This window comes from Stigmatopora nigra, chromosome 11 (genome assembly GCF_051989575.1).
Source record: "Stigmatopora nigra isolate UIUO_SnigA chromosome 11, RoL_Snig_1.1, whole genome shotgun sequence".
Taxonomy (NCBI): domain Eukaryota; kingdom Metazoa; phylum Chordata; class Actinopteri; order Syngnathiformes; family Syngnathidae; genus Stigmatopora; species Stigmatopora nigra.
Genome location: NC_135518.1, coordinates 3,584,585 through 3,609,654, shown reverse-complemented (window position 1 = coordinate 3,609,654; position 25,070 = coordinate 3,584,585). Strand labels below are relative to the sequence as shown.

Sequence of the window (25,070 nt, the reverse complement as noted above, 5' to 3'; positions counted from 1 at the left end):
CTGAAGTGCTTTATTCCCACTAGGGTCGTGGGGGGTGCTGGACCCATTCCAGCTGACTTTGAGCTAGAGGCAGAGGCACCCTGAATTGACTGCCAGCCAATCACAGGGTACAAGGAGACAAACAACCATTCACACTCATTCCTAGATTTAGAGTGTCCAATCAGCCTACCATGCATGTTTTTGGAATGTGAGAGGAAACCAGAGTACCTGGAGAAAACCCACAAAGGCCCAGGAAGAACATGCAAACTCCACACAGGTGGACTGGTCAGGATTTGAACCCCAAAGCTGCAAGGCACTCATGAGGCCAGGCCGCCTTCCAAAGAAAATGAGCATCCCGAAATGAACATCATTTTTTTAACGATCAAAAACAACCAACGAGGGAAGTACGTATAGTTATTTAACACTTCGAATGGAAGTGGAAAACTTCAAGAAGGAACTGTCTTATTCTGAAAAGTTTCAAAGGAAGTTGTGTCATTTTTGCAAACTTGACAATGTTGGAAAGTTTTTCCTCCAGAGAAGAGTCCACCAGGTCCTTCCACGCCTCACAAGTGTTCTCCGCCCGCTTCGTATCTGAAAGACGTAATTTTCTTCTCACGTCCGACAACGGCTTTCTTTGCCCCCCTTTCACCCGGAGCGAGAAAACACTATTTACGACTCGAGGAGAAGAGCAAAGACCGTTAGGGAGTGTAAATTCCCTCAAACAAGTGGACCAGACAGAGAGAGAGAGAGAAAGTGGAAGCCGTTAACCGGGCTTCGGGAAGACCTTCAGCGGGCTTCTCAACTGCTCTTTCCCCGCCTCCGGGGCCATGGGCTGCGGCTTGAGGAAGCTGGAGGACCCGGAGGACAGCAGTCCCGGGAAGATTTACTCGACGTTGAAGAGACCTCAAGTGGAGACAAAGACTGAGACTGTCTACGATTATGTCCTCTTAGACTTCAGCTTGGAAGGTATGTTGTAGTAGTGATGCTATTTCTAAAGTTTTTTGTTTTGTTTTTAGGTTTCTTAATGTGGGGTCTATTCACGATTAAGCATGTCAGTTAGTAAATACAATTAAAATATAAAAGGGTTTAATCAAATCAATCAACAAATATTAACGAGTGTTCTTTTGTATGTTTTTGTTTGTGAAATGTTTACCACTAAAGTTGATGCCATTTGATTACATTTTATTTTGTTTTAGCATGACTAATTGTTACGTTTTATTTTTTTTTTAGTCTTTGTCAGTTAGCTTGGAAAGTATGGAGTGGCAGTGATGCTATTTATAAAGTTTTGGGGTAATTTTTGTATTTTAGGTTTCTTAAAAAGTATTTGTATGATTAAGCATGTCAGTTAAATGCAGTTAAAAAGACAATCAAATGTAGGATGTTATTTAACAAACACATAATTACATATATAATACATAATTACATACTTATAACAACATAATTAATCTGTGTTCTTTCTTTGTATGTTTTTGTTTGGGCAATTTTTACCTTTATTTTATGTTTACATGTTTTCCTTTTTTTTAAAAATAATTTCCATGATGAATTTAGGCTATATTCATGCCATCCCATTGTTGTTATTTGTAGGTCCTTCATTAATATATCCTGTGGCTATGTGAAGATTCAATGTTTTGTAGCTTCTCATCTTATTTTCTGAACGGCTTCATCCTCACTAGGGTCGCAGGGGGTGCTGGAGCAACTCCCAGCTGACTTCAGGCCACCCTAAATTGGTGGCCAGCCAATCGCAGGGCTCACACTCTTACCTATTCTTACCCAGATGTGTTTTTGTGGATTATTTCCTGTACTGGCTAATAAGAAAATAGTAATTTTGTCAACAAAGTATGTTCAAGTAATATTTGCTTCTCAAGTTAAAGATTTTTACAAATGTCGGGGTGAGGTAAATTTAGCTTGGGTTGTTGGTTTTTCTGAAAATCTCTGCACATGTGAATGAACAAGCACATAATTGAAACATTTCTATATTTAAGTCAAATTATCATATTTTAAAATAATATTTTAGGATGATTTTAAAGTTAAATAAACGTGTTTATTTAGGATTATAGTCGTATATTTCTAGTTAAAGATTATTAATTGTCCATTTTAAATAAATAAATTAAAAGTTTTGATAATTTTGGAAGGACGCGGTCCCTTACTGGATAACACTTTAATTCCTGATATTTCCACAACCTTCAAACATATAACTAAGGTAAATTGAATAATATATGATGAGCAGTGAATGATGGTTTACTGTTTTGAGATTTATGACAGTTACGCTGAGATATTTTAGCGCTTTTAGAATTGCACTATGTAATGCTCTTGCATATGGCCCACTTTCCGCAGTTTACCTACACCGAGGTATCAAAAAACTGGTGGAAAAGTATTTCAATTACATTTTCTTCCCAGCAACAGGCTCCTTCTTTCAGCCGGTGGAAAAATAGGTCAGGAGAGCCGAATAGCCTAGTCGTATCAACCACACAGACATACACATTCATGCATAGTTTCACACACTTTGTGGGCCTGTGCTAGACGGGCATTGGAATGCAAAAAGGCACCTTCATTGATTACTTCATCTGATTTTCGGTGGGATAATCTGAGATGTTCATCTGGTTTTATTTTTATTTTTTTTCTAAGGGATAATCCTTTCATGTGGTTTTCTGGTGACCCATTTGGGAGGAAATGGTGTTGTAGTAGTGAATGGAAAACCGCCATGTCAACAAATAGGCAGACAATATTTGGATAGACAAGTTTAACTGCAACTGAAACGTTTAAATTTAGAGAAAAAAACTGTAAGCAGTGCTCTGGCTAGCAAACTACCATATTTTGCTGTTTTTTGTACAACCCCCATTACTTGATGAAATTATAATGATCACAATATTGTGCTTTTGTTTCATATAGTATCTCAGAAGTACCATGTGCGATTAATTTTTTAAAGATTTTGCCTTCAACATAGCACATTTGTACCCCCTATTAAAACATGGATATGGAGGGGAAAATTGGGAATCAGGGAGCGGCTTGTTTGCGAGAAATTGTAAAATTCAACAATTTTGTGGTTTATCCGCAAGAAATTGTAAAATTCAACAATTTTAAGGGGCGGTTTATCCTTGGGTTGGCTTATATGTGAGAAACTAACTAGTAAACAACAAAAATATAGCTCCCTTACAGAGTCTCAAGAATCTTGACTTAGATTTATTTAAAAATCTAAAGGGTTCTTTTTCATTCATTCATTTTCACCGGGGGTGCTGTAGCCTATCCCTGCTAACGACCACACACACCGCCATCCACGCTCACACTCATTCAATTTCGTGTTCTTTGAGTGTTTTTTTATTTGGTTGTTTATTTTACTATGTTCAGGGTATGACCCGCCTACTGCTTGAAGTTGGTTGGGATCATCTCCAACACCCCAGTAACCCGTCACGGGTTACACGGGCCGTGTGAGGATAAGTGGAATGGAAAATCAATGAATCAGATGAATAGAATACTTGTGGTTAAGGGCATTGTGGTGGGTTCGAGTTTAAGCACATGTTCCTCCCAGTTCTAGGATTTTCTTTGGGTCCTGGGGTTACTACTTGTTGAGTTATTCATTCGGCATCCATACCTCGCATCCTCATAAGAGTTGAAGGAGTTGCTGGAGCCTAAGCAAGCTGTCTTTGGGCGGAAGACCGACTAAACACACTTTTTGTGCGATCATACCGCCACCGAGCAGGAATCGATCCCATGCTTTCCGCACAGAAGTCAGGCATGTGAACTACTGCACCACAGATGGCCCTTGTTGAGTTGTATTTGTAATAATAGAAGCATGAATGCAAAAAAAAAAGTTGTTGCTACTTGATTATATTTTATTTTTGTTAAGCATGTTACCTTATTTTTTTTAGTCTTTGTGATTCAAAACAGAAACAGTCAATTCAACAATTCAGACATAGTTGCATTCTAAACCGACCAATTCACAATAAATTGGGTTGAAGACTGGTAATTAATGCTTGTTTCAATATTTCAAGTGTTCATAGTGGAGATTGACACTTAAAACATGAGTACAACGTACTGAATTCCAATCATGTTTATTTAAATATTGTAACCTTGATCAGGAGCAATTTACAAAACTTTATTGGATTTTACAGACCATATCCTAATCCTGTGTTATCACCTCAGGTGGTTTACAATTCATAGAAAACACATAGCGTTGAAAAGGCTGATTGATCTTATAGAAGGCTTAGTGGACTGTAGAAACTTCACCGTAAAGGTATGTTAGTATGATTGATCTTGGATGGATGGGAAGCCTGTTTGTATGGAATCTAAATCTTTGTGAGTAGTAATAACTATTGAGCACCTGGCTAACAAATGGCTCACCAATTTCATACAGTATTTTCTTGTTGCCTTGTCCACGCCTGGAATAGCACTTTCACAGAGATGTACATTTGGTTTGATGTGACCCTGTTTCCTTTTGGCGTATCTTGAATTGGGGCAAACTGACTGGGGGCAGTACTGGGAAATGTGGCAGGATGGTGATAGCTAATTTGATGCGTTTCTGCATTCAAGTTGAAAGTTAAGCGTTTGACAGTTGTGATCACGTGTGCCCTAGAAAGGCTTGGCTGGTATTGAGGAGATTTTAGTTCGGATGTGCGCCTCACTAGAAATACATTAAAGGTTTTTAATCTCAAACACACTCAATTGGAGTTTTCACTTTATATTGTTGAGTGAAAATTCAGACTGAAACAAAGTTTTGTCTTTGATATGAGGACAAAAAACTTTTGCCTAGCTTTTTATGAGGTTAGGAACATACTTTTCAACGTATACATTTCTATAGCCAGTCAGAGAAGTAAAATATGTCAACACGCACTGATATATATTCACTATAAATCAAATTATATTGATTTTGGCAGTTTGGAGATGTAAAAACTCATTTATCCACTGTTGCTTGTTACACAAAACCAATGGAAGCACAATAATGACAGAACTGGGCACACTTTTCACACAACAACTCCGTTAGATTCTCATTGTCATGTCTGGTCCCTTGATTGACACGTTGAAATATTACCGCATTTTCTCCCATATATGCCATATTTGTGACTCATAAAATTATGACTGAATCAAGGTTGCGGCTTATAAGTGCATAAGACCTGCTATACTCTTTTTCACCAGTAGATGCAAAGTAACATTTACTATTTGTCAGTTATTTTCTGTTTTGCATTAAGAAAACAACCCTTACTCGATGAATTAATTCCTAATTATAAAATTGTGACCTGATGATTCCGGTATAGTTGGGCATGCTGAATGAAGTATGACAGGTCCAGCACATTTGCTACTGTGAAATGACATTGCTTGACATTTGCCAAACAGCAGGGCATCACCAAACTGATAAATTCTGCCCCAAACAACATCAGAATCCTTTCCTAAGCCCTTCATGTTGAAACCAAATTTCAGCACTTATTCACATTCTACAAACACTTACTGACCTCAGGAGATGTGTAATGCAATGAAATATAAACAAATACAGTAGATGGCTAGTATGTATCCCTATGTAGCATGCCCTGGATTATATTTTGTTCCATTTATAAAAAATGGACATTTATGTGAAAGTCATTATTTCCCCGGCTGAATACAGGTTTCCTCTAATCTCTGTCTAATCTCCTCATCTAACGGGCTTTGCCAGATTATTTACGATTAAATGGAGAATTTTTTTCTTATTAATCTGGAGGTGATTCGAAGGCCAGCTCCCTTTTGTATCAATGGCACCACCGGTAATCTATGTTTTTGGAGCCATTGTTCTTCATTGACACTCATTTGAGTGTGTCTGACATGGAGGTAATTGGAGTTGGCACAATAAACCGAGTTATCCCTTAAATCATTTCACCCATTTGAAATGCGTAGTGTCAAAGCTATCAATGACATCCTAAATTGATACAAAATCCACCACTAATCCTAAAATAAATTGACCATTATCTAAAGGCAAGAAATCAATTGAATAGGAGTTCAAATTGTTTTCATTTTTAGAACACAATGAACGCTCAGTCTGTTTTACTAGTTTGAAAATACATAAAGAATATTTTTTATATAGTTGGATTTTTTATGGATTGTTACAAAAAATAAAATATCTCATCTCATTTTCTGAACCGCTTTATCCTTACTAGGGTGGCAGAGGGTGCTGGAGCCTATCCTAGCTGACTTCAGGCCAGAGGTAGGGGACACCCTGAATTGGTGGCCAGCCAATCACAGGGCACAAGGAGACAAACAACCATTCACGCTCCCACTCATACCTAGGTTAATTTTCCAATCAGCCTACCATGCATGTCTTTGGAATGTGGGAGGAAACCAGAGTACCCGGAGAAAACCCACACGGGCCCGGGGGAAAATGCAAACTCCACACAGGTGGACAAACCTGGATTTAAACCTAGATCCCCCACTGTGATTCCGAGGCGCTAACCACTCGGGCCGCTGGGCTTCCCGATAGAATATCATTTTAAAAATATTATGACTGCTTTTTCTCACATTGTAACAAATTATACTGTTGCTGAAAGAAAAAAAGGACAAATTAAATTATTCCTATTACTATTCATTTTGTTAAATTATGGTTCCAAGAGACAGCTTCAAAATATTAGTACAGTGTTCCCTCGCTTATCGTGGTTAATGGGGACCCCCAGCAATAGCTGCATTTCCACGAAGTAGGCGTGCCCCTTCAAAAATGCTTAAAGAAACGTGTAACACGTGCACAAAAGCACCACCAAGCAAAAACATCATAGTAGTCCGGATGGAGGATCTACTGCAGTTTTTTGCACGTAAGAAATATCGTTATTGGAAGTTGTGAACATTGTTTTTTTGGGGCGGTGAAGATGCGCCTGTAAACAGCCATGAATCAATGCGATTCCTGAACTCTCACCATGTTATTGACCATTTCTTTGGCCTTTTTTTGATGCAATTACTAATTCTTATTGAATATTTTGTTTCCACCTCTTGTAAAATGATGTAATTTATAATTTTAACTTAATATCTTTAATTTTTTTTTCTGAAAAAAATCCGCGAAGCTCTGAGTCCGCGATAGCTGAAGCGCGAAGTAGCGAGGGAACACTGTGTTGTTTTTTTGTGTAATACCTAGGTTATGTCTTCCCTATACGTATAACTCTGTTTTTCTGAACTGGTTGTTGCTTTTTCTTTAGTTTTTAAATTTTACTCTTCCCACTTTCCTTGACGGACTCCTAAACTCCATCTTGTAAACCCCCCATCTCCTGTCTTTCACAAGACACATCTTGTCAGACCTCTAAATAACCCCCTCCCTCATACACCTCCCATCTTCTTTGCTTTTCACCCTCCTTGCCAGTCCCCAGGACCTTTATTTTGTTCCCTCACTTTTTGTTGCTGTGAACAGAGGCCTCAGTGTGTTGGTGGCAGTGAGATGGGAGGGGGTGTTGCCACTGAAAACACTGTTTGTGTGAATGTGTGTATGGTCCTCTGGGGACGCGTTAAATACAGCCTTGTTGCCTGTTTTTCCAGAGTGGCTTTTTTAAGACTTTAGTGATCCACATATAAACTAAATGGTAGGAGACTTGCCATAAAAGTCCCTACGAAAGTATGTTGTGTTGTTTTGTATCAGTCGTAATAGGAATCGGAATCGTCATTTAGTCCTGCTGGAATGCAAGTAAACTAGAGCAGTGTAGGTTCACAGGGGTCTCTTGTGGTCTCACAGCTGTGTAGTGAGCTCCTCAATAGTTTAAGAGGGGCATTTTCCCAAATGGAACATGCCCACTTTATAAGCACCTCGTCACCGCTGACGCTAAAAACACACTGGCATGTGGTCATGCAATTGCATACTGGTATCATAGGCTCAAAGCACAAGCAGAACTAACATTACACTTTTAAATGCAATACCAGATAGGCAGGATTTAAAGCAGATGATTGATTTTCCAGAGAAGAGCAGTGCATTGTTTATTTTTAGAAATACAGAATACGTTAAATCAGTGATTCTCAAATAGTGAGGCGCAAAGCGATGCAAGGGCAGGGCGAAGCAATCCCTGGGAGCATCTGACTTAGAAAAGCATACCGTATTTTTACACCTGTGGGGCGCACTTAAAAGTCTAAAATTTTCTCTAAAATGAAAGGGGCGCCCAAGCAGTCAGTGCACCTTGTTTAGGGGCTAAATTCGAAATGTTGTATAAGCCTGATCGCTTGACTGACTGGTTTCATTTCTTGCCGACACGCTACTTATTGTGATCAACCCAGCGGACATTCACCCTAAAACTTTAACAAAAAAATGTCTTAATGTTAAGACCAACCGCATGTATACATAATTATGTGTGTCTATATACATGTATTTATATATATATATATATATATATATATATATATATATATATATATATATATATATATATATATATATATATATATATATATATATATATATATATATATATATATATATATATATATATATATATATATATATATATATATATATATATATATATATATATATATATATATATATATATATATACATATATATATATATATACATATATATATATATATACATATACATATATATATATACATACATACATACACACACATATATATGTGTATATATATATATATATATATATATATATATATATATATATATATATATATATATATACATACATACATACACACACATATATATGTATATATATGTGTATATATATGTATATATACATACATATATATGTATATTTGTTTATTTACTTTTCCATTCCCTGTTTATTTATGTCTAAAATGTCTGTTTCTGTATTCTCACCCTCGTACAACTGAGACAGTGAAATTTACCAAATACGGGATAAATAAAGTAATCTAATCTAGAAAAGATCCCCGCGTATTCCAAGCATTACGGTAAATCCATTCAAAACATCCCAGACGGGTGGCAAGGCACTTGACTTCCATGTGCTCATAGCACTATTAAACTTCCATACTCAGGCAGCATCGAACGAGTTATGTGACAATTTGGAATGGATTGTCGATACCTGGGCCAAAGTGCTGGCAAGCGCTGTAGTTTGAGTTTTTGTCAAAGCTGGAATCACTATTACGAAACCCCATGGCAACACCTCTGACAATGAGATGGAACCCAGTATTGTTGCCAAACTCGCCGACTGCCCATAGTTGGCTGGGATATACTGCAGCACCGTTGTGACTCTTGTGAAGATAAACACTGTTGAAAATGAATGAACAAATAACAACACTTAATCTACTGATTTCTATCCTCTTCCTTGGTGCAGGTAGCCGTCCCACAGTGCAGTATGTGTCATCATTGGCTGAGCTGCCGCAGGCACTGCAGCCATACTACACACAAGGCTACATCCTGGCTGCTATTCACCCCATCATCCTGTCCGTAGGCCGCACGCGCTCACTTCCTTTCAGCCTGCTGTACCGCGCCGTGCTGGCTCGGCCCAGATTGAGGTAAGTCGATGGACTAAACTCTACTTAGAAAACTCCAAAACAAAATCACGTGCTTGCCGGTTCACTCAGCAGCAAACTGTCGAGTAAATCCATGAATGATTGATGGGGCCAGCTGCATATTTCATGCAAAACCTTGCCAGAAGGTCAGAGTGGGGAGCCAGAGAGGCCCGACTCTTGCTTGTCCTGGTTTCACCAGACTGACATGTTGGTTTCTATTGGTGAGAAACCCACTTGCCAACATCCATCAGCCAATCAGGATAGGTGGTTCTGCAGGTCTGCATATATTAACAATGAGCATAGTCATTATGTTTTAACATTAAATCACTGCAGAATGGTCTAGATTTGGGGTCACCAAACTATTCCACAAAGGGCTGCAATGGGGGTAAGATTAGATTCTAATCAAGAAAACACACCTTTTCACCGATCTGGCGTCTTACGAGTACAGCATCATTCATCATTCAATTATTCATTTTCCATGCCTGAACCTGGGCGAGATAACAAAAAATATCACAATAAAAAAAATATATCAGTCTATCAATAATGATCACAATAACTGTAACATCTTTTGTCTTTCAAATTTGAAACTTCAAACTTCTGTGATTGAGTAAATAAACTTAAGCTTTCTTAAAAAACAGAATATGAAATATGATTTTAAAAAGTATTTTTGTTGGTCTGCTGTGCAATAAAGATAAGACAACTGCCTCCTTACACTATGAAATGTAATGAATAATAAAACCTGGAGAAATTTTGGCAGGCATCTTTATTTTTATGAATTTGCTTCCAAACCAAAAATTGCTATGAAATATGAAATTAAAAAAAATAATCAACTGAAGACGTCATCACCATTGGGAAGTAGACTATTTTCAGCCTCACAAAAAGAAACAATGTACATTTACCTGATATGTAGCCATTTTTAAAAATTAAATGAATTTAACCAATTTTAACCCATTAACATTTATATAAAACGTGGAATATTCTTGATATCAAGTAAGAAAGGGCATTCCAGGCTGTCCTCAAATGAGGAGAATGGGTTAAAACGGGTTCACAACATTTTCAATAAGTTTGCTGTGTTGGGTGCGCCCAGAGAAAAACCACGTAAGCACAGGGAGAAAATGCAAACATAACATAGGGAGGTCCAGACATTATATTTGAAGTAGAATGACAATATAACATATTGAACATATTAATATATAATGGACGCAGTAATATGCCAAATTAGAGCACGATCAAGCATTGTGGCTTAATCAATAACATGCCTTACTTTCCAGAGATCTACATGAGTGACTACAGCTCTTTGATATAAATGTGTTCATCATTGTTTATTTTTTTTGCATTGTATTTTGTACAGGAAGCTTGCTCTGCTCATTCACAATTCTTTCAAAATGTGACCATTGTAGATGAGATTTGTCATATTCATTGTTGCCACTAGAATAAAATGTATCCTTCAATATTATTAAAACTAAATACCACACTTGTAAAACAAACCAGTAGGACGCCAATCTAATTTCACAATTACTCATTCATTAATTTTCGCACTCACAATTACCCCGCTACCGAATGGGAATATGTCGCCTGCACCAAAGGCAGGCAAAAGGACCACTTCACCATTGGGTGGTTGAATGATTAATCAAAGCAGCAAAAAATGTTTCAAGGCTTTTTTCTTCTCTAATTAATCGATTTTTGTTTGTGGTTAGTTCAGTTTCAATTTCTTTTTTGATTTGTTTTGTTTTTATGTCTTCCATATAGTCGACAGAAAACATCGGCGTGCCACAGTGTGCCCGTGCTGAGGGTGGAGGAATGGCCATTAACTGGAGATTCGCTGACGAGCGACATTGTTCGGGCGCTTGTCGATAGGGTGAGTGTGTAAATTGTCAATTTCACTTCTTATTTCATGAATTTGCCTTCTTCATGTGGAACCCTATGTTACACAGTGAAGCCCATTCTCAGATTAAATTGAGGGGAAGCATTCTATCTCAGTTGTCATCCTTGTACGGTGCCACAAATCAATTCTTACGGTTGAAAGAAATTGAAATGCCTTTACAGGATTCCATTGAATATCACGGCTTCAACTTTCGCGGCGTCATTCACTACATCACAGATTTTTTTTCTGAGGGTTTTTTTTTTAATAAACTTGTAAAACAAAGAACTTAGAACTGAAGCTATTGTTCGTAAAAATGTGAAAATCCACACTGAAACTCGCAAGCGGAAGCCACTCCCCTGTCCTCTAGCTACTAGGAATCAGCACTGAAGAAAAAATAATCTATTTGTTTTTGGGGTTTTTTTTTTCAATGATCCTACTTCGCGGTTTTTCGTTTAACGCGGCCATGTCTGGTCTACATTAACCGATAGTGATAATCGAGGGATTACTGTAATCCGTTACAATCCCTCAAAAAGCATGACAAGTCGTGTGCCATTAGCCGTGCTCTATTGTGAAAATGTTATCTTTCTTCAGAAATGTCATACGTCTTGACCACAAGTTATTTAGCAGTGTGGGTGGCATCCAGGATAATTCGAATAAAACTCTATAAACTAACTAACAATCTGTGCATTTCCTTATGATGCATTTTTCACTATAGTTGTGCTTTGTGATTTTGTTTTCTCATGTAAAATAAGTTCTTGGGGTGAATGTCACAAATGTTTTAAAGTGGAAAGACCAGTTCTCACTTGATTGGTTTACTTATTTATGTATTTTTTGTCTTCTTTTTTTTTAACCTTCTTTTAAAGGTGAACAACAGCGCTCGCGGGGGTGTCCGTTTTGTTGGTTCGGTCCTCCAGCAGGTGAGCGTGTTGAGCAATGGCAGCAGACTACACAGCCCAAAGAAGGGATGCCGCTCACCCCCACATTCTCCGCCTCGCACACCCCCAGTAGAGCGGGAGCTGGAAGAGAACATCTACTGTCCTGGTCAGACCTCCTGGGACTTCTCATTTTGTTCTCAAAGATTCTAACCAAATAAAAGACACTGACTATCATTCTTTTTTTCCGCAGACATGCGACTTTTGGTCTTCTTCCATTCTTGGGCCCCGGGATGTAACCCTTTGGAGTCATTGGCGTACCAGTACCATCAGGGGGCGTTGTCGATGCGCGTCTCCAGGAAGGGCCAAGTGGTCAGTGCCTTGGAGGCCGACTGGCTGGAGCTGACAGCGGCCTACTACCGCAGAGGCTGGTCGCTAGTGGACTCCTTCGTCTACTGGGACACCCCGAAAGGTCAGCCGTGCATTCAATCCCCATGTGTAGCCATTCTGTTATTGTTTGGTGGTCATAAAAGAAAGATTCATGCATGAAATTTAGCACTTCCTTTAGTGGCTGTTGCATCCTGTTGTCCTCTGACTATTTTTAGTGTGGTCTCCGATGCTTTAATGACCTCATTTCCCATTCCTTTCACACGAGGGAGCTTTCACTCTGTGGATTAGTTCTAAACCCGCAGTCACGATTTCTCACGGAAGTAAAGTGATGACTGCAAAAAATGTTTGTGTTACAGGCGAACCCGTACCGCGGTCGCTAGAGGGCCTTTTCGTGTATGAAGAGAAGAGCACCGCCCCTCCTGCCAATGACACCATCGTGGTAGAACAATGGACCGTCATTGAGGTTGAAACTTTACATTTGTCATTATGAGCCTTTGTAATTGTCATCTCATTTTCTGAAGTGCTTTATCCTCACTAGGGTTGCGGGGGTGCTGGAGCCTATCCCAGCTGACTTTGGGCCAGAGGCAGGGGACATCCTGAATTGGTGGCCAGCCAATCGCAGGACACAAGGAGACAAACAACCATTCACGTTTACAATCATACCTAGGGGCAATTTAGAGTGTTCAATCAGCCTACCGTCCATGTCTTTGGAATGTGGGAGGAACCCAGAGTACCTGGAGAAAACTCACGCAGGGCCGCGGAGAACATGCAAACTCCACCCAGGGGGATCGACCTGGATTTGAACCCAGAACCCTAGAACTGTGACTCCAACGCGCTAACCACTCATCCGCCGGGCCACCTTTGTTATTGTAAAGCGAATAATTAACAAAATTGATGAAGAAATATATCATGGTATCGCTGGAAGTTTATACCATATTCAATTGTTTTAAATTAATTAAAAATGTATTATTTGGTACTATGTCACTTATAAAGATAAAAATAGTTTTCAATATTGTGAATTTGTCTTATCCATCCAGGGATCGAGTGTGAAAACAGACTATGGGCCACTGCTTCATACTCTGGCCGAGTTTGGGTGGCTACTGACGTGCGTGCTGCCCACTCCCATCATACGTCATGATAGGTAACAATGTGCAAAAGAATATATTTTTCAACGCATATTTAATCAGAATTGCACAAAATGAGATTATGCTGTACACAGAACACTGTGATATCACAAATGCTACAAAGTATATATTTTTTGTTGCAACTTAAGGACTTTTGCTAGTTATCTTTGAAACTTTCTTAACACAACCTTCATACAAGATAACTTTAAAATGATTTGCCGAAGAATTCAATGCAATTCACCGGGCTATTATCGAGCACTTTTATTCCACCCTTTACTATTGCTAATTATTTGAATAATAACGTATCAGGAGCTGAACGCAATTATTTTAATGTGCATTTATTGTGACCACGTAGGAAAAGGGAATTTGGCTTTCTGGAAAGGTTTTTACATAGTACAACGTTAAAAGCAAAACAGCAACAAGGCAGGATCCATAACCAAAATTCAAATTGGTGGATATTTCAGACCTTTTGGTGCAAATAAACTGGAGTAAAGATGAGTGCTTTTCAACCAGACGTGTTTGGCATCAAAGCCTATCGATTTGAATGGACATACGCCTTCAATGATGATGAAGTAAACGTATCATCTGACATAGAAGCAGATAAGGGGAACACTTCTCGACGCCATCAAGATGTGGAATAAGTGTTATGGGGTAGTAGTAGTAGTATACAATACTGTTTTTGGGGCCCAAATTAAAAGGATCGAACTGCATTTTGTCAATGCACGACTGTCTTGTGAAGTACATCATAACTGTGATAGACATCATTACCTTTAACTGGAGCCGAGTGGAGGAGGCATGCCGTATTTTCTCGCATATAAGCTGCCCCGCGTATAAGCCACACCCTTAAAATTGGCTTAAAATGGTTGAATTTTACCATTTATGCACTGACTAAAGCAAAAACAGAGAAAAAATGCATTGGGCGCTCCCTGATTCACATTTTTTTAACTCCATGAAGTCATGGTTTTAATAAGGAGTATAAATGTCTCACTTTGAAGGGAAATTCTTTTAAAAAATCTTAGCACGTGGCATTACTGAGATAATGTAGCAATCTGTACTTCAAAACGGATTCTTATTGCATGATATCTAGTATGTAATTGCTGGTATGGAATTCATGTTTGCTTCTTGTTCTGTTTGTCCATGTTAGTGATGGTAATCTGGCAACCAAGCAAGTTGTCTTCCTTCAGCGGCCTGTCAGGAATCAAGTGACTGCACTGCACAGGAACCAGGTAAGAAATTTTTAAATGTGTGTTTTCTTCACAGGGTGGGAACGAATTAATTTGTATTTTATAGTTCATTTCTATGGGAAACGTTGTGCCAGAACGCATTAAGCTCATATCTCAAGGTATGAATACTAATATTACTGTTGACATATTACATACTGAAAAACGACTTCTAACCGATGAAAATCCCTACTTTTTATCTATTCTGTTCATTTTATTTGTTTACTCCTGCAATTTGGGTATATCTGGCAAGTGCTTGATTGTAATAATAAATTATAGTGTTGGAATGCAAAACACATAATTTAGTCAGTGGGGGTCTAATAGGTGACATTTAAAGATGACTGATGACAATGACTTCGTTAAATATTGAAAAAGCCTGAACGATTTTGAAGTGATAATAAATGACTATTTCTTCTGATCATAAATTGATCAATGTGACACGTATGTGCAGGTTCTGTCAGTCCACAGCGAAGTGTCTAACCGATCTGTCAGTCGCGCCGTCAGCGGTGCTGCACTTCACCAGGAACTCTCCCCCGTCTCCGGGGGCATCGGAGGGTTTCCGGTGTTTGGAGGTGGGTTCCCCAGCTCACTAGAGGAGGGTGGCTTCGACCAGGAGGAGGGCAAAGCGGAGGTGACGTGCATGTAAACGGACACGGGGGAATTCTAGATGAAGGAAATATTTTTCTGGCAAAATAGTTCTCCTCTGTGGGAAAACTGCACTTTTTTTGCTTTTGTTTTGAACCCAAGCCATAACAAGAACATATGGAATGGCATTTGTGCATTCCTTCAATATACAGTTGTGGTCAAAAGTTTACATACCCTTATGAAGAGCATAATGTCTTGGCTCTCTTGAGTTTCCAGTTATTTCTACAACGCTGATTTTTCTCTGATAGAGTGATTGGAACAGATACTTCTTTGTCACAAAACATTCATGAAGTTTGGTTCTTTTAAAACTTTATTATGGGTTAACAGTGTTGGGTCTGAAGTTACAGATCCCCATACTTACCAACCGTGCACAAAGGAAAAACGAGGCATGAGACTGTGTTATATTTTAAAGCGACCGCGCGGCCTTTCCTGCAATTCCACAAATTAACTAATCATACCAAAAAATAGGAAAAAATACAAAAAGCAATTCAGGCTGCTCTCCTCAGGAAATAGCTTTTCCGTTCTCTGCAACAGTTACATTCAAATCAATTAGTATCCAGAAACAAATGCACACATTTATATGAGTAGAATTGAACCCACTAAATTGTTTGTTAGGGTTAATGATTTTAGCATAATTGGGTCATTTGCAGCAACTAACTCATTACTTATAAAATGCATACTAATCAAGTCCGAATTCATTCAATAATGTGTATCGTGTTGCATTGTACACTCAGTTGTTTGAAATTGAAAATATCCCAATTTAGTAGTCTTTTTATCAAATTCCATAGGAAGAGAAGCAAGTATGGATGGAGGCTGAGATGAAAAACCAGTGCAAGTAAAAGAAATTGGTGAAGGAGAAGAGGGAACATCTGTCCCTTGGCTGAAAGTGTTTAATTCTGTCTGATACTGGTCCTAGTGAATCGTCGCTGAATTCAGTGTTTTCCTTCTTGTCCTCTTTATTTTCGCTCTGGCTTTCAAATGCAAGTTCAGGGTCGCTCATGAACCCCCCATGACAAGGATGGTGAAGATCCGATCTGTTAAACGTCCTATCTGTCAATGATTTCTTGGATGACTGTCGTGGATTCCCTTGCATTGAATGGCGTAGTGTATGGAAGGCAAGGTTCTGTGTAGGAAAAGACAAAGACCCCATTGGGCCATATTTATTAATTGCAGATGCCACATACTGGCTCGACGTACGTCTTGTTGGTTTAAGGAAAGATGGAAGGGGTTGTTGTGGTTGCTTGATACTTTCAGGTACCGAAACATCATTACCAACTGTTTGGGGCTTAATTTTAATGCTGCGACGATGAATTGTTTCATTGATTTACCCATTAGTCTCTTTGTGCAGAGTACTGTCTACGATACTTGCAAGGGTTTGTTGTGTTTTTAGGGGTTCTTGTCTGTAAGTGGTCACGGTAGTCACAGCTGCAGGAGTACTTCCAATGCTCTCTAAGCTTAGTGTTTCCTTGTCAATCACACCTGTGCGACAAGGTAGAGCACATTCTTGTCTTTCACTGCAGCTCCAAAAGGCTTTGGCTTTTCCGATCAGCGGACACTCCTCACTTCTGGTAATGTCTGATGCCGTTGCATCACCAATTCTGTGGTGAAGACCTATACCTTTTCATGATATTCCCTTGTTCATCAATTTTAATAGCACCAGCAGTAAATGAGGTCGATGCATTTTGTGCACCACTTTGCATAACAGAGGCCTTGGATGGAACAACAGTAAAGGTTTTCATACGAAATCGAGAGGTGGCATTACAAGTAACTGTCCTGTGCACCATATGTGAACTGGATTTACTGCGGAATAGACTTGGGTTATGTACTTTTTCTGTGGACACTGTAGTCTTTTTATCAAATTCCATAGGAAGAGAAGCAAGTATGGATGGAGGCTGAGATGAAAAACCAGGAGAAGTGCAAGTAAAAGAAATTGGTGAAGGAGAAGAGGGAACATCTGTCCCTTAGTCCTCTTGTGAAGCTAACCTGAACCTTTCTAATTCAGCAGCAGCACCAGATTTAGTCTTTCTAAGCCTTCCAGTGCTGTTTTGGGCTCTAATAGCTGCTAGAAGAGCAGCCCGCTCATTATCGTCAGTCTCTTTCTTGCTTCTGGCTTCAGAGGACAATATCTTCTTGAGCCTGTCCTTGCCTCCTCTTCCCTGGATGGCCTCCATTAGATTACTGTGCAGAGAGGTATATTTCTCAACTGATCTGCAGACCATTGGCTTGAACTTTTTAACGGGTCCTTTTTAACGGGTCCAAATATGTTGACGGGTGGAGATCCAGGGTATACCACTGTCTGACAAGGTACGTGAAGGCTCTGACTTTGGCGTGGCTTTTAGACGTGTGCTTATCTGGGGTTTGGCAGTAGATTGCGGATCATTTCTGCATGAAATGCTTGGGCTTCTACGCTGATTGTCTCTGACATCTCTAATTTCACGTTACGTTATGGCGATTTGTGTAGGAACACTTGGCTGAAAGTGTTTAATTCTGTCTGATACTGGTCCAAGTGAATCGTCGCTGAATTCAGTGTTTTCCTTCTTGTCCTCTTATTTTCCCTCTGGCTTTCAAATACAAGTTCAGGGTCGCTCATGGACCCCCCATGACAAGGATGGTGAAGATCCGATCTGTTAAACGTCCTATCTGTCAATGATATCTTGGATGACTGTCGTGGATTCCCTTGCATTGAATGGCCTAGTGTATGGAAGGCAAGGTTCTGTGTAGAAAAAGACAAAGAGTTGGGTTTTGTGAACCCCATTGGGCCATATTGATTCATTGCAGATGCCACATATTGGCTTGACGTACGTCTTGTTGGTTTAAGGAAGGACGGAAGGGGTTGTTGTGGTTGCTTAATACTTTCAGGTACTGAAACATCATTACCAACTGTTTGGGGCTTATTTTTAATGCTGCCGCGATCTATTGTTTCATTGATTTTCCCATTGGTCTCTTTGGGCAGAGCACTGTCTACGGTACTTGCAATGGTTTGTTGTGTTTTTAGGGGTTCTTGTCTGTAAGTGGTCATTGTAGTCACAGCTGCAGGAGTACTTCCAATGCTCTCTAAGCTTAGTGTTTCCTTGTCAATCACACCTGTGCGACAAGGTAGAGCACATTCTTGTCTTTCACCGCAGCTCCAAAAGGCTTTGGCTTTTCCGATCAGCGGACACTCCTCACTTCTGGTAATGTCTGATGCCGTTGCATCACCAATTCTGTCGTGGAGACCACACCTTTTCATGATATTTCCATGTTCATCAATTTTAATAGCACCAGCAGTAAATGAGGTCGATGCATTTTGTGCACCACTTTGCATAACATAGGCCTTGGATGGAACAACAGTAAAGGTTTTCATACCAAATCGAGAGGTGGCATTACAAGTAACTGTCCTGTGCACCATATGTGAACTGGAGTTTCTGCGGAAAAGACTTGGGTTATCTACTTTTTCTGTGGACACTGATCTCTCAGTGTCTTTGGGAATGGAAAGACTTCTTGTAAACACTGAGCGTTACTCTCCATCAAGGAATCCGATCTAAGAGTTTGACTTTTAATCAATAAGCTTCCACAGTTTTCCTCAGGTTCAAAAGGTTTCACTAGTGTCAGTCTCTGTGTAGCCTCTTTTAAGTCTTCATTTTTCCCTTCTTCCGTGTGGCAGTTTGTGCCATTTTCCATTGTGTTCCTATATTGATCAGGTTTAGCATTTGCAATGCTATTTTTTTCAATAAAAACAGTTGTAGAGCAGTTTTTGTGCCACTCTGCAACACTCTAAACCTTTGTGATCTGCTAACTTTGTCTTAGTGAGTACTGTTGACTCATTTTTTTCCAAATGAGGTTTATATTCTTTCAGCACTTCATCTATGGCTGTGACAGGAATATTTAGGTCTACTTTAGACATTGATATACCAGCAATCACTGGAAGGACGGGATCAGTTTTTGCTTGATGGAGCCATTTATATTTTTCTTGGAAGGTGCTGCTTACTTTACCTGACATTGGCTGGAGTTTACTTTGACTGTTATTTGATCCCCAGGTAGCACATCCTTCATCACTATCACTGGAAAGGTCCTTAATAGGCCTTGGTGGATTCTCTCGTCTGGCTTCACAACTCTTCTCCAAAAATATATTCCCCTCCGCAGATATGGGATGGGAGCGTCAGTCAGAAGCGGCATAACCTTGATCTGGTAGACTGGTTCCACTACTGCTGTTTCCCAGGGACAATGTCTCAGCCTCGGGGGCTTCCGTTCCTGAGGCCTGGACACTGACGTCCCTGCTCTCAATAGAATGGAACCAAGTCTGGTAGGTGTAGATAGCGTACGGTGTTCCCAGGCTGGTGAACGTCGGGGTTTAGGTGGCGCTGTAGCATCAGTTGTTCCTATTGTGCCACATCTCTTGTTTTCAATTTCATCCATTTTACGGTTAAGGACTGACTCACACTGCGTCTTAGAGATCGGACTTGAAGCAGGTCCACTTCTTAAATGTTCCTGCTTACTGCTACCCTCACCTAATTCCTTCATTTTGGTGCGGTTATGCTATGCAAGATGGTTAATATGCACTGGTTCACATACAGTTCTGGTAGTCAGGGACAGAGTGTCATCTGTGTCAAGATTAGAGCCAAGACTATGGCTGAGTTCAGAGTTAAGTACTTGGCTTTGGACAATTATTTTGCTTAGTGAAGGGGAAACACTTTTGGCTGCAACAGTAAAGAAAGATTGAGATCGAATTTTGGGGATTGGAGATTGTGGCCTCGTGATTTTTGAAGTTTTCGATGAGATTGTCATCATTGTCTCGGCCATTTTAGTGTAGAGAGATGGAGAATGGTTTTGACTTGATTGGTTAACAGTAATGGGAGTAGCAGTAGAAGTGTGACAGGGTAAAGTGAGTAAGTTATAAATGAGAGAGGGTCACATGCTAAAAGTGTTTAAGTTATAAATGAGTGCATGTATGATGGAAAACTAGTTTTGGGATTGGGTGTTTATCAGTCTTCGATTATTAATGCCTCCAGCCAAATAGTAAGGGTACGCATCGGTATTCGATTTTTTATGTCTGGGCTCATATAGCTGAAACGCGGGAAATCTTCAGGCATTTCAGTAAAGTTGGCTTGAACATAACAACAACTGACCTGTCTGATTTTTTTCCCCGTGTTTTAACGGTATGTTGTTTTGTTGTAGAGACCGATTGAGTGTGGAGTTTGCAAGAGACAATGCTTAGCATGTGAGAAAGAAGATAATGGTTAGTAATGTTTGTTTACTTTTGATGGGTGTGTGTGAATGTGCGAGTCTCGGGTGGAGATGTATAGCATTTAGCAAGCTACCCTCGGCCGCCATTATAGCGTTAGCATTATAGTGTGCAGTATATGACGGTCGTAGCAAAGGAAGCTATGCTATTGAGATTTCACGAGCCTCGAGTAGAGCACATGTAATAGCATTAGCAACGTACCCTCGGCCGCCGTTAGCGTTAGCATTCTCATGTGTATGTGTGTATGACGGTAGTAGCAAATGGAGCTAAGCTATGCTATTGAGATTCCTTTGTTTGGCCTGCTAAGGACTTCTAAGTTGGAAAACAAAAGGTAACAAGTTACAATAGTCATAAGTTATGACCGTTTATGCAACAAGTGTTTTGGGTTATAATATATTTATATGTATATATATGGGTGTAATTGTATATTATGTTTTGTGTGAATTGATAATTTTCAGTACAGTTGGCTTGAAAATAACAACAACTGACCTGTCTGATCATTTCCCCCTGTGTTTAAAGCAATAATTGCTAATTCAGGGGTACTACAGAAGCACCATAAGATTCTGGGGTGATTGAATCTGGACTTGAAGGAGGGGCTGGCGCTTTTCTTTTCCTGTCCTGGCTTTCTGACTGAGTCCATCTGACAACTCGCCAAAGTATTGGGTAGCAATGAGAGGATCGCGGGCACTGGAGGTGGAGGAGCTCTTCTCTTTTTGATTTCATTCTTTGGGGATGTCTTGTTAACACTTGTCACTGAACGCGACACCTCCATTGTACGAGGTTGATCCTCTTGGGTAGATACATCTGAGATTGCAGAAAGTGCGGAACATTTGGATTATTTTATCATTAGTGTCATCCATGACTAAAGATGAGGTTTCCGACCTTGTCTTCCTCCTGCCAAACTGAAATAAACCTAAAAGGCCTTTCTTAGTTCCTCTGTCCAAACTGTTAGTTCCTTGACCAAAAGACTGAATAGTTTAGAGCTGGAGATGAACCCATCTTGGGCTGCAGAACAAAACTCCGATCAAGAACATAGAGCTCCTTGATTCCCAGCTGTGTTAAAGATTTATCCAGTGGCAACTTTTGGCGACTGACGCTATCCTTAAGGAGCTCGACACACGTAGGATCGAACTCTCATTTTTCACAGATGACCGGGATCAGGGCCTGGTGTGGTACTAATGGATTGACCCGTATCACTGCTTTCTGGCTGCCGTGATAGTTCCCTGTTCGCTCTGGGATTGTTGGTGCTGATTTGCAGGCAGCTAGATCTTACCAGGGTTTGTCCTTGATGAGGACAGACGCCACATCTAGAGACCCCAGCAACTCGTTGGGCTTGAACCCCAAAGAATGGCCTTGAGGTGACAAGTTCCAGGGTGTGCAGCGCTGGATTTAGTTGGTAGCGACTGCACAGGTCAACCAGCAAGTCCATCAGCGGCTTATATCCATCCTCAGTAACAGCTGTCTGGTATCCATGTAGTGGAATCAACTTAAAATTGACAGTGGGTCTCATCATGTTCTCTTTTGAATCTATGCTGAGTGTCCCAACCACATCATGCACAGAGTTGGTAAAGATGTGATGAGTGGTCAGTGGTGGAACTCTCCCTCTTCCCAAGTCACAAGTCGGGCTTTTATTAAGTTTCAGCATTGATGTCATGAAAAAGGTACAACAGTCACTGAGACGTGTTAAAAACATCGTTGATGATTATTGACGGGATGTTCTTTCTCATAGAGAATTTGTATGTCACGTAACCTTGCACATAATCTTTCAATCCGTGTCACGGTTAAATGTCATAGGGACATTCAATCCATATTACAATCATCAGTGTCACCACCATCATAGGTGTCACTAAGTGTCACTGTTCGGCTGCAAATTTGTCATAGAGCCAATAGGGAATATGTATGTCCTTTGAAATGCACATGTTATTGTGACTCCTGTTTTTACGCAACTTCACAACAGAAAAAGTGTTCAAACCTGCTGGGTCAAAAATATACATACAGCAACATGAATTAGCAATTTTGGTGACTTAGAAAGTTGTCAGTTAAATGAGCTTCATTGCATGGTTTCTTAACTTCTTGTGAGTGATTATGAGTAACAACAGTTGGTGACTTCTCTAAGGCCATTTAAATAGGACTCATTGGATGCTCATTGGGTCCACACACCACAGCATGTCCATTCTAAACTCCCAACTCGCCAAGGGACATGTTACCAAATATTAGTGCTGCTGTATGTATATTTTTGACCCAGCAGATTTGAGCACTATTTTCTGTTCACCCATAATAGAGTTCTAAAGGAACCAAACTTCATCCATGTTTTTTTGTGACAAAGCATCTGTTCCAATCACTCAATCAGAGAAAAATCTGAGTTGGAGAAATAACTGGAAACTCAAGAGAGCCTTGACATTATGTTCAAGTGTATGTATGTAAACTTTTGACCACAACTGTACATGTATGCGTGGTTTTCCTCACTGGCAGGACAAAGCGAGAATGCTAAGGACAAAAACTTCATCTTGCGTGTGAAGTAAGACCTTGTCTACACGTAGCAGGGCTAAAACAAGTATTTTGCCCAGAAATAAAAAAAAATCTATATCGCCACCACCTCATTTGTAGGAAAAATATTATCTACATACCGCATTAGTACTGTATTTTTTAAGACTATGAATCACATTGTTTTTCTTCATAGTTTGCAACAAATACTCAAGTGCGACTTGTTTTTTTCTCTCTCTCTGACAACAACAATCAGTTTCACTCCAAATCACAAAATTCATTCCAAAATTTATTTCTGCTGCTTGATAACCGTTGTATATTTCACTATTTACACGATTTTTCTTCATGGTGCCATTTTGGTTCAGCCCTTCTAAGTTGTTTTTATAAATTACTGCCAATGTTGAAATTATCAACACAGGCCTAGAGCGCCGTCTTGCGGTTTAGTGTGGAAATTAACATGTGAAATTATATAATAATGTGTTAATAATTTCATGCATAAGTCGCACCACTGGCCAAACTATGAAAAAAACGATTTATAATCCTAAAAATACAGAAAAAAAATGTCAAGTGCTATGGTGTAAGGGGGAAAAATGACTGTTGTTTTGTAACAGTGACACAAAAGTTTAATAAAAAAAAAATAGCGAACCTTACTTCCGAACACCAATCAAGTAATTTGACACCTATGCCAGCCATGAATTCCGTTGGTTTTGGTTACATTTTATGGTTGCATTGTATTTTTTAATTGTCAATTTGTAAATTAGCTGGCTAGTAGGATATAATTTATTGGTTTGGATATTTTTTTCTTTATGCATAACTGTGTTAAAATCATACTTCTTTATTTCTTGGGACTTTTTGTGCTTTAGATACATTCCAATTTGTATTTTTTTTTTAAGTCATTAGGTCAGAGGTGGTGAACAAGTTGGACACAAATTTTTAAATATAATTTATTATTTGTTTTTAATGTGCCCTGAGAAATTTGGGTGTTTTAAGAGCGGGTAAATACAAAAGAAATATGGCAGAGAGCCACAGTATATATACAAAAAATATTTTGTCGGGGCCGCTTGTGGCTTGAGAGCCACGTGTTCGCCACCCCTGCACTTGTTGGATAAAAATAAGTGAAAATGAATATGCTGGTTGTGTTTAACTGGTGTTTTCAGACATTTGGAATCTCGTAACAGTATTACTAGTACGGTACTCCACAGGTTTATTGGTATTAAAATCATGGTGTTATAAAGAACTACAGCAGTATTATAAAAGGTATACAATTTTGGGAATATTTGTACATTTCCCAATGGGGAAATTTTTCTATTAAAGGGAAAAGTACATTCAAAATGAAGGTAAAAGATTTTCAGTATTACAATGTCATTTTATTTTGTACGTTTTTCTTCCCTTGTACGGATAGTGATTATTGTAATAAATAAATTTCTCCATAATTTGGCACTGTTTGCATTTATGATGAACTTTTAAAGGGTAACTGGCTTTTTTTTGTTGCTAATTCAACACAAATCTCATAGAGTTGGTGTCCACATTGGCTACATTTTGGGTCTTAAATATGATTATCGCCACCTGATGGCCTCGTGCAGGGGTGTCAAACTCATTTCATCTGGAAGGCCGTCATGTCTTCCAATTAGGCTGTCAAAATCAATCCATTAATGAATTGACAAGCTTCTCCGATCATGGAAAGATAATTTTGGACTTTGAAATTGTAGTGGATTTTAAAAATGTATTTAAAACATGTTTTGCCATTGACAGGACTAGACGTCTAATTATATCTCCCAGTCAAAATGGCTTGAACATCTAGCAGAGTTAGTGTATAAATTTCACAAAGGACACAAGCTAACATTGTGAGCTCAA

General features: G+C 39.3%; 2 protein-coding genes and 1 pseudogene across 2 annotated transcripts; 1 reads left to right on the top strand and 2 right to left on the bottom strand.

The window, feature by feature from the left end:
- Positions 1–237: 237 nt before the first annotated feature.
- On the top strand, positions 238–21,556 carry rftn2 (raftlin family member 2). Its single transcript, XM_077727553.1, has 9 exons — positions 238–945; positions 9,219–9,399; positions 11,146–11,254; positions 12,124–12,301; positions 12,386–12,604; positions 12,879–12,985; positions 13,560–13,663; positions 14,791–14,872; positions 15,318–21,556. The coding sequence occupies exons 1-9, from the start codon at positions 807–809 to the stop codon at positions 15,510–15,512; spliced, it is 1,314 nt and encodes a 437-aa protein (XP_077583679.1). The 5' UTR covers positions 238–806; the 3' UTR covers positions 15,513–21,556.
- LOC144203936 (protein cordon-bleu-like) lies at positions 15,804–20,392 on the bottom strand (annotated as a pseudogene).
- On the bottom strand, positions 15,804–22,377 carry LOC144204515 (protein cordon-bleu-like). Its single transcript, XM_077728553.1, is given in 5 exon segments — positions 15,804–21,366; positions 21,368–21,565; positions 21,567–21,701; positions 21,703–22,098; positions 22,100–22,377. Coding segments are annotated over 5 exon segments (1,113 nt in total). The 3' UTR covers positions 15,804–21,260.
- Positions 22,378–25,070: the final 2,693 nt, after the last annotated feature.